Raw genomic sequence first — 10024 nt, 5'->3', positions numbered from 1 at the left:
AATTAACAAGAAAAGGTACATTTAGCTACAGCTGTAAGGGGGCTGTGAAACCATTTGTTCTTGGAGGTCAGAGGGCTATTGGCTGTTGGCCGGGCCTCAGCCAAACAGGAAAGGGTCCAAACTTGTCCATCTACTTGACACAGTCTCACACCTGTTTTACCATGTGTCACGCACACATGCCTCTGTGCCTCATTCACCACAGATAACCTCTCTAGCCCGCTCCCTCTCTCATTCTCTGCAGACCCATTTTCTTCTCCCCACAGCCGGATTTTCACTTCATTCTTTTCTGCAGTGTAATCCTCCCGCCCCTGATAGATAAGGATATATATATATATATATATATATATATATATATATGGGAGAGCAAAACAAATGCAGCAATGTAACCTTTGTTTTGGCACGAAGACAATATATATGTATATATATTTATACACATACATAGTCCTATATACACCAACGTGGTCCAAGATCCAACAAATGATGTTTTACCCTCTGCCCCTGAGACTTATTACAGCTTTTGTTTAAGATTTGAAAGAGGAAGATATGAAGCTAAACAACCCAAAAAATGTAACGATGACCTGATTCATCAGAATCAGGAGCGCTCTAAAATCTAAGCGGGTTCATACAGAGGCAGGCGGCGTTAACTTGAAACGGATATTCTCACAGCGCATTTCACTCACTATTAGCTTGATGGCCATACTATTTCTGACAAATTTCACTTAAAAAATAGCTCTTCAATCTTACCTACAGCTCCGTTAAGTTATGGATTTCAGTGGCCACAATACTCTTAGACGCAGCTAATTACCTCAGACAATGTTGTCCTTAATACCCCTTTTACATCATGAGGCGGAACAGTGTTTCAGAGCAGGATTAATTAATTTCCACCAGAATAAAGATGGAGGCTTTGAAGTGTGTTGGTCAGATACATATTCCCAGTGGATAAAATGATGGAGAAAGGGAGCAATTAAAAAAAGGCATCCTTGACCTTGGGATAATCTTAGTTACATTATCCACATCTGTGCATATATTATTGGTGATGAACAACACTGTTTACAAAGATTATTTTGTTTGATTATTTATTATTTTTATATTATAAGAAACAGGGTACAGGTACAGTGCTCATAAAAAACAATCACATGCACTGAAACTTCTACCCAAATGAAAGAACCCCATACATTGACTGTCACTTGTCTGTCAATTAGATTACTACTCAGTTACAGTCCGGAAAGTCTACGGTGGTGACTATAATAAATAGGCTACATTTAATTGGCTCGGTAATCCGAATACCGCCACCTTATGGTTGTATCTACATTACCAAGCAGATGTATTTCAAAATATATAAATATTGTCAGCATTTAAAAAACAAGTTAGGAAAAAGTGGAACGCTTCAAAATCAGACATCAGGCGTATAGACAGGAGACTGTGGAGTGTGTTATATTCAAGGGATAGTGATGCAGCCGCTATGTATGTACAGCTGATTCCCTGAGAAAAGGTACCTGGAACATAGGGGACAAACTTCCTTGCTTCAAGCAAATGTTTCACAACACAATCAAGTATGTGCTGTACAGACCTCACTTGCATAGTATTTCATCGTCCAACATTGAAGACAAGCATTGTAATTATCAAGGCCCCCTGGTTATTTGGCCGAGAGGTCTAGCACATTTTATGCATACCAAGTGCCTGCTGCTATTACTTTGGGCATATCTCTTGATTGTGTAAAGTCACGTATTACTGAACTCTTTTTTACTCTTAATTACTGAAAAATGTTTCGATACTAACCGTACCTTTGATCCGTCCTCTGATGATGCCCAACCGACACCTGAGAGAAAAAGAAAACAACCTCTTCCCATCAGAAGAGGGTATCCCTTTTCTCTTTGATTCCGCGGAAGAAAACGCTAAAGTGAAATGCTTGGGGTTAGGCTTTCCCTTTCCGAATATCACTCTTGCCGACATGTTGCTATTCCTTCAATTGACACAGAAACTAATGTTCCCTACGCTGTCAAATGATCTGATACGGTCCAACCCGAGTTGTCTTCATATTCTGCAGTCTGGAGATATTAAACCCACAAGTTTACCATAGAATCCGTCCGACAGTAAAGGTAGTGTCAACGATCCATTTATATCCGACCACTTGTAATCAGGCTAAATAAAGGACTAATGTGTATTTTGTCCCATCCGTTTTATGAGCAGATGGCACAGCTTCTTTGCCAGAACGCCATGGAAACAGTCTCCCTAGGAAGCTGGCTGCTAAACTGAACAATTTTTAGAGATGATTTATAGGCCTTAAACGGAATATATTCAGTTGATATTAAAATATATGTGCAACACCGTCCAATATTCATGGGAATAATAAATAATACCCATCGCCAAAACAGCATGCACCTGTACCTTTGAATAATGGCATCACAGATGGAATTAGTAAACACTTTTTCCAAGTAACAGACAAAAAATAAAATAGAAAAAAATAACAACTCATTGAAAACCAACAAGCCATGTTCCATTTTTAAAGACTTTATTTTGAAAATAATGGCCAGATCATTCGTTCTCCTCGCTTCGCAGCCTTGCGTTGGGGTTTGTGATCTTGATGGCCAGCTGAGCTGCCCTCTCCACAATCAGCTTCCTGTTCTTGGATGAGACATTATGGGCGATCTCAGCACAGTGTGTCCTACACAAAAACAAGGAGTTGAAATTTTAAAAAGGAGCACATAGAGTTTGATCTTTTTGTTCCCATTATTACTAGCACTATTGTTGCATTCACTGGTCCAAATACGTGACTCCTATTTAACAGATACCCAATAATACTGTTTGACAGTCTTTAATCCCCACAAATGTTCCTTATGCACAAATTAATGAACTGCAAAATAAGATGTTGAAGGGGCAGCAGAACTCGAAATGTCAACGTTATTTACAATTCTCAATTCTCTTTAAAGTTCCCCGGAGAAATATTTGTTTGTTACTTTGACACCGACCTTTCAATTTAAAATCAAGACGACGAACATTAAGCATTTAGTTTGGAAGACAATCAAATTAAAACTCAATATTGACCTTTAATTGACCACCATCAAGCCTGATTGAGCAATATGAAAATTGACTTGTATTGTTGGCAGTATACTTCTTAAATTTTGTACATTGAGTTCATGATTCAACTGAAATTTTCAGATTGTAGGATTCGATCACATGATTAACAAAATTATGGCCAAAGGCGCACCATCATTAGGTTTAATCACTGAGACAGACACTTAAATATAGAAATAGCATTTTGTTGATGTTATAGGATTCAATAACCAGCCTGCATCTCAACAGGCTACGTTCAACTCGTGTTTCCACATTTGAGTTTAAGTTAGCACTAAAAGTAGTAGACCTAGACTTGACATTATTCACACATCTGTGTTAGTTTAAACCAGCGACGCATCAACCTGATGCAAGGCTGCTCCCCACAAATTCTCTGCATTATCTGAAACCAACTTGCTGTGCCTCCAATCTAACCGAAGACGTGCAAGATTGATTTTCTATAGTTGGACTCTAATGGACTCTTAACGGCGTAACCAGATCATTGCGTACAATCAAATGATTGCAGCCATAGTTCTTTAATGTCAACGTAGTTCCTACAATGGCTTTCTTGAAACCTATACTTTACAACAGGGCTGTCCGCTATAGACGGACCCCTGGTCTGAGCCCATGAGTGAAGCCCTAGACGGCACTCCTTTCACAGACAAAGTTGTCACAAAGAGTGTGCTGCACGAATACAAGACGCTTCCTTTGCATACTGGTTATTTATGTTAAATATTTTAATTATTGTCTTCTTAATTGTTGTCTTCTTTCCACATGCGCAAAACTCAAAATAAAGCACAATAAATAATTAACTGAACCACAGGCCAACGTTGACTTGGTTGACTACTTAAAAACATAAGACATCTGCAGCCTGTAATGTGATAACCTATGTGAACGAGTTTGAATATCTGGACAGGTCTTGCACCACATCAAAGGAAGGCTCCTAATAGAAGCATCTCCTATGTAGCCCACACACACACACACACACACACACACACACACACACACACACACACACACACACACACACACACACACACACACACACACACACACACACACACACACACACACACACACACACACACACACACACACACACACACACACACACACACACACACACCTCTCATTATTAAACAATGTTTAATAGGATAACTGCTTCCCGGTAGCCATGCTTTCCCCTGCCTGAGAACGTATCACAGATAGTTACATGTGATTATATGTTAGATTAAATCAGTGTTAACCACACTAAAAAATATGGTGGATCGTCCCAAAAAACGAATCGGTGCATCCCGTCTACTTCAGCAAAGACTTGAAGTGAGTAGTCCCATTTAACAGATCAAGTTCATCTGGTGACAGTATGTTCCTAGACTACAAGAACAACTGGGTATAACTCAAGTAAGACCCTTGAGGTTCGGCGTTAGTATTGCCTAATGATAAATAGGGCCACACAGCCTCAAAACAACTTACTTGTTGCTCATCATCAGAACTTCAAGCTCCTTGATGTTGTGGACAAGGAACTTCTTGAAACCACTTGGCAGCATGTATTTCGTCTTGTTGTTGCTACCATAACCGATGTTTGGCATCAGCATCTGACCCTTGAACCGCCTGCGGACCCTGTTGTCAATACCCCTGGGTTTACGCCAGTTTTTCTGAAGGGAGAGAATTAAACATGGTCAAGCATTGTTTGACTACTGGTTTCTATAGGCAACACCATAAAACGTCTGGAAAACCAACATATTGCATGCATCGTGTCTGGCGTAGAGATCCTTACCGCGATCTTGACATATCGGTCAGATTGGTGGCGGATGAACTTCTTGGTCCGCTTCTTGACGATCTTAGGTTTGGTGAGTGGTCTCAGGGCTGCCATGGTGACTAGGAGAAAAATAATTGTTCATTAGACTTGTTTGAAGAGGTTAACAAAAAAGGGGTTCACAAGTGTTGGCATAAGCCCCGTCCAATAATACAAGCAAACGTTTCAATGTAACATTGATACGTCCATCCACAAAACGTGTAGGCCTAAACTAGCATCTAGTGACGATACACAGGGAACGTATTATACAACTTAAGTATTGCACGCCAGTGATAATGATAAGTGATAAGTCAAGACACATTTCCCTGCATCGCCAGCAGACCCATTACCTTAAGATCAACTTCAATATACGTTTAAAATAAATGAGCAGGTACAGTTCAGCGCTGGTTAGCTAGCCCATGCCACCCCGCTCGTTGCATTTATGTTTATGGCGCCTTAAGTTGTATTCAAACACATGCAATCAAGAACGGTAATATTTGCATAACATGTTTAAAAAAGGACTTTAATGACATATTCAGTCTCGCTTTTTCAAGACAGACCACGCTTCTGAGCAGGCCTTTAGCTGAAGCGTACTGCGAAATATGCGGAGACGCTGTCGTCTCGTCCCACATTGAAGTTGTATCGACTGTAGGCTTATAATGAGAACAATTATCACGTACGGTCTTTCTAGTCCTCGTTTGCAGTCGATTTACTTGTGATTTAAGTGCGGATGAGGCAAATAAAACTAAAGATGGACATAGATTGTGTCAACTCACCGGCCGAGACAATCCAGAAAGGGACTCTTGCTACAGCGGAAGGGAAGAAAAGGACTTCCGTAGGTGTTACAAGGGCTTATGGGTAGTGTATTTCTATTATAAAATAACACGGCAAAGTTAAATGTATGTAGTTGATGAGGTAATTAGAAAATGCAACCCCTTTAATAAAATGTATCGTATCGCATAACATATTTATTGCGTTGTGTGTTGTATACAGTATTTGTGACTGTGCTCCCGTTATTTCCTTTTTATTTATTTCAATTTATAATTAATGTTGCAAAGACGCGCCTCCCCTTTATAGGCTATGTTTTCACATGAAAGGTTTCGTTTCCTGCAAAATTCGAAGTGGACTTAAACATGTAAAAGGTTGCGGATGTTAAACGAAGTTAAGCGACGATTGTCATATATTAGGCTATATAGCATAACCTATGCGTAAAGTAACCTAGTAGCCTTCAATATTAAACGCAACCGATGTGCAGGGCTGGCCAACATCTGGAATCTAGTAATAATTAACTATATGTCACGAGTTCTAGCTTCTTACGCCAGTGAACTGTATTTGATTTTCATTGTAGGAGTTATAAAAACCTAAGACACAACATGGCGTATCAATCCACAGGGTAAGTCTTAAGTCCATATTTTAGGCAGTTTAGTCCTACAGAAATGTTTGAAGGCGACATTAAAATATCTAATTTTATATCTATGTTTGTAGTCAAACGCCTCCTGGATTCGTCAACCCCGGATACGCAGTATCATCTGAAGTGGGACCAGGTAAACATTTTAAATCGGTTAACAAAGCTGTTTTCTGTAGTCAGCTTTTATTCTTACGTTTTCTCCCCTACTCCCTTTATAGGCTACTCATGGCTTCTTGGTCTCGTTAGTTATTTTTTAACATGATTTAATCTTGCAAAATTCTTGCAAAAAACCTTGTAAATTGCATTAGGCCAACACCCATTTAAAACTACGTGAGCGGAACCGCGACTGTGCGTCATTTTCGTTTAGCAGGTTTTACTCCGGTTACCCACTTGTGGATTGTGAGTCGTTTAGATTATTCCCCAGTTGCCTCATAGTGATAGAATTGGATTTCCGAACTGTTGCCGTAATTTATTCCAAACGCAGCAGTTTTGTATTTATTTGAGACATACTTCACATTCCAGCTTATGCCTACTCTTACATCGCTTACTGTATAGTTGATTGTACAACCTTTTGGAATTAATGCTCGATTGGAAAGTCAAGGTAAATTCTCGCTGTCTTGACAGTTGTTTACAAAGTTACTCGGTTTTTATCTGTTGGTTTATAACACTGTGGGCATAGCGATATGGGCACCAAATAAACACCAAATTCGCTTTCAATGAGTTGGCTTTGTATTCCCTTCTTCATGGTGGTTTTATGCAGTGTAAGAATAAGTGTCATTTTTTTAAATAATAAATGGGCGCACCCTGGTTTTTCCTGTTTCTTTCAGGGATGTTCGCCCCGCCCCTATCCGAAGGCCCGAGCGCGCCCACATTCGATATCTTCGACAAAGTGCCTGGCTATGAAGGGACAGTGGCTGGAGGCGGAGGTCAAATGAGAAAGCCACGGTGGCTCTGGCTGTCACATTTTCTCGATAATCACGTAGCATAAGAGTGCGGTTTTGACTACAACTTTTTTTGTTCTGCTTTAGGTGGATTCCTTCCTCCTCCAATGCCCTTCTCTCCTAATCCCCCACCACCACAGCCTGAACCCTCACAAGCACAATGGAAGTACGGTTAAAAATAAAATAAATAATAACTACATCACAAGCTCGTAAAATTAGAATGACATAAATAGCTATGTTCATCGAAAGGGATTTGATCCAATGATTAATCGATTGTCTTTAGAGTATATTTCATAGTAATTTCTTGCTATTGACAGCATCCCGTCTATAAGTGAAGACACAGCCCGTGAGGCGTTGGCCCTGTACGCCTCAAGTAAGTGCTGCTACAGCTCAGCCCCTGCAAAGGATGGTGTGATAACCAATATGGAAGCCTTCAACACATACAGGGTATGAATCAGGCCCAAGTCAGTTTATTGTATTCATATTACTTTTAATTGTCAAGTGAAGACCATAACTGTAAGCTTGTTCATCTAAATACAATTATTTCCTGCTGCCATTTTCCTTTCTTTTTTAAAGTATCGCCTGGAAACCTTTACTGAGTCAAGATCCACAGAGTGGAGTCAAAAGCCCTACCATGGTGTGTACACTTTACACTAGAATTATTGCAGTCGTTAAATACAGCATACTCTTTACACTATATTTTAGTTTTAATCGCATAATGACTGTGGGTTTTTTTGTTCAGGCGAAACTGTGGATGCCTTTACTCAACCCATCCCAGGACCCTGGGATATCACTGCTCAAGCCCCCACTTTCTTTAAGGATAGTCAACAGATTATCAAGGTGCCCTACACCTCATCGATGAAGGTAAGTTCTAATTTGAATGCTATAGGCGACACAAATAATTAAATAATAATTTGTCCCTTATTCCTAATAAGAAACATTCATTTACAGAACTGCCATTACTGTATTGGTATGGGGAGAATGCCTTGCAAACAATGTGCTGGAGCTGGCAATGTAAGTCAAAAGACATGCAACAGCATTTTTCTGAGGTTGTTTTAGGACATGAGGAAATCCTGACAATAACCCCGACCTGTCCCCTTCCCCCCGTTTCACCCCTTCCTCTTTCGTTTCCTTTTCAGAAAGCCTGCTGGGTGTGCCACGGCTCTGGGAACAACCATGGAGACGAGCGTCGGTGCCACCACTGCAATGGCAGGGGGAGAGAAAAGTGAATATGCAAATATGCATTATTTTAAAAATGTGCTATAATTCCAACCATAGCTGTATGGCATGTATCTTACATTTGAGTACATTTGTCAAAGCGTTCCACAAGCGTTTGACATTTAAAGCCTAATGCAATGTTATTGTGTTCCAGTTGCACCCCATGTAATGGCCAGGGATCGACCCAATGCTCGACGTGTCGTGGACAACGCCAGCTGTTGGTCAACATCAACCTGACTGTGAAATGGTGCTTTATTTCATTTAAAATTTTAAACAAAGTCTGTATTCAGTTATTGTTCTGTTCTGTTAATATGGGTTGAAGGTTACTCATACCAATTTGAAATGTTTTATCTCAGGACAAACAATTCCAGTGACTATATTGTGGAACAGTCAAGTGGTCTACTGTTGGAAAACCTGAACCAAGTAACTGGCAAGGAGCTATTCAAAGATGCTCAGTACCTGGTAAGATAAATCGGATAGGTTTTGTTGATACAAGAATTTCAGTTCCATATGAAAATGTATAGCAGTATAGCTAATATAGATACATAGTATCTTAGTATATTATGGTATAATACCTAAATACTTGGAAGACATTTATTGTGAAATATAGTTCCCTTTGTAATTAATCAGTTATGTACATTTTGAAAGGAAAATTAAGGGCATGGATCTTCAATTCTACAAATGGGGAAACACTTGATTCAGTCCGTAATGCAATTTTGTGAAAGTGGTTTAAAGTTGGTTTTAACATCAATGAATTCAAAAATGTATTTCTTCAGTAGGAAATCAATTTGACGTTGTGTGTAAACTATTGGCAACATTAACTGAAATATGACTCTAGGTGTACCCCGTGATGGGGTTCCCTGACCTGAATGTGGTGAGTGCAGCAGAGCGCCTGGTTCGGGAACACCAGACCACATACTCTGCAACATCTCGCATTTTACAGCAGGTGAAGTCCCCCAACTTCCATTCATTTAGTCTCAAAATGACTTCTGTCTGTGAAATACTGTTTGAATATTGTGTCTTTCCAATATGTTTTTAATAGTTGTTTATGCTTAATTACTGGAAACATATATTTTATATACGTATCTCGCTAAATTTCTAAATTTCTTTGTTTTCAGCGTCAAACTATTGAGTTGATCCCCATCACCAAGGTCACCTACAAATGGAAGGGGAAATTACACATTTACTTTGTTTATGGGAATGAGTTTAAAGTGAATGCTGACAATTACCCAGCTACTTGTTGCTGTACAATAATGTAACTTTACTGATATGTGAAATGCATTTCAAAGGTTCAGACCATGTAACCAACTATGCAGACCATGTAATTAACTATGCAGGCTTAACTAACCACCATTAAAAACACATTTAAATACTTACAAATGATACACTTATCACATATTATTTAAATCTTTGTTTCTAAAATGAATTTTCTACAATGATTTTTTTGTGCCTTATACCTATGATTAATATATATATATATATATATATATATATATATATATATATATATATATATATATTTCAAGTGTTATAATACGTCTATAACCGGTATATTGAAGGGTATAATAAAATATTTCAACGAAAGTATTGCGCAATGTTTTTTTTCAACTG

The 10024-nt window shown here is 39.0% G+C and overlaps 2 protein-coding genes across 4 annotated transcripts; one reads left to right on the top strand and one right to left on the bottom strand.

The window, feature by feature from the left end:
- Positions 1-2495: 2495 nt before the first annotated feature.
- On the bottom strand, positions 2496-5733 carry rpl32 (ribosomal protein L32). 2 transcript variants are annotated; one of them, XM_084479244.1, is made up of 4 exons: positions 5623-5733; positions 4829-4929; positions 4525-4706; positions 2496-2665 (listed from the first exon to the last, which is right to left on the bottom strand). In XM_084479244.1, exons 2-4 carry the CDS (start codon positions 4922-4924, stop codon positions 2536-2538), a joined length of 408 nt encoding a protein of 135 aa, XP_084335370.1. In that variant the 5' UTR covers positions 4925-4929; positions 5623-5733; the 3' UTR covers positions 2496-2535. The 2 variants fall into 2 exon arrangements, with proteins under 2 accessions (XP_084335370.1, XP_084335371.1); XM_084479245.1 differs by having other exon boundaries at positions 5527-5647.
- A 218-nt stretch (positions 5734-5951) lies between these two features.
- Positions 5952-9891, top strand: ssuh2rs1 (ssu-2 homolog, related sequence 1). 2 transcript variants are annotated; one of them, XM_084479894.1, is made up of 13 exons: positions 5952-6239; positions 6332-6390; positions 7082-7180; positions 7283-7361; positions 7513-7642; positions 7772-7832; positions 7938-8059; positions 8147-8209; positions 8335-8420; positions 8568-8660; positions 8770-8875; positions 9252-9359; positions 9532-9891. In XM_084479894.1, the coding sequence occupies exons 1-13, from the start codon at positions 6220-6222 to the stop codon at positions 9670-9672; spliced, it is 1167 nt and encodes a 388-aa protein (XP_084336020.1). In that variant the 5' UTR covers positions 5952-6219; the 3' UTR covers positions 9673-9891. The 2 variants fall into 2 exon arrangements, with proteins under 2 accessions (XP_084336020.1, XP_084336021.1); XM_084479895.1 differs by lacking the exons at positions 5952-6239; positions 6332-6390 and adding an exon at positions 6664-6855.
- The last annotated feature ends 133 nt before the right edge of the window (positions 9892-10024 follow it).

The sequence above is a fragment of the Micromesistius poutassou genome (assembly GCF_964030765.1).
Source record: "Micromesistius poutassou genome assembly, chromosome: 15".
NCBI classification, from domain to species: Eukaryota; Metazoa; Chordata; class Actinopteri; order Gadiformes; family Gadidae; genus Micromesistius; species Micromesistius poutassou.
This window is presented reverse-complemented; position numbering and strand designations above follow the sequence as displayed.

Bases quoted from the DNA above. Each gene is read 5' to 3' on its own strand.
- ssuh2rs1 (XM_084479894.1), top strand. From the start codon at position 6,220: ATGGCGTATCAATCCACAGG. The intron at 6,240-6,331 runs GTAAGTCTTAAG...CTATGTTTGTAG, and splicing joins ATGGCGTATCAATCCACAGG to TCAAACGCCTCCTGGATTCG. The intron at 8,421-8,567 runs GTGAATATGCAA...ATTGTGTTCCAG, and splicing joins AATGGCAGGGGGAGAGAAAA to TTGCACCCCATGTAATGGCC.
- rpl32 (XM_084479244.1), bottom strand. From the start codon at position 4,924: ATGGCAGCCCTGAGACCACTCACCAAACCTAAGATCGTCAAGAAGCGG. The intron at 4,707-4,828 runs GTAAGGATCTCT...CTCTCCCTTCAG, and splicing joins ACCGATATGTCAAGATCGCG to AAAAACTGGCGTAAACCCAG. The intron at 2,666-4,524 runs GTAAGTTGTTTT...GTTTTTGTGTAG, and splicing joins GTTCTGATGATGAGCAACAA to GACACACTGTGCTGAGATCG.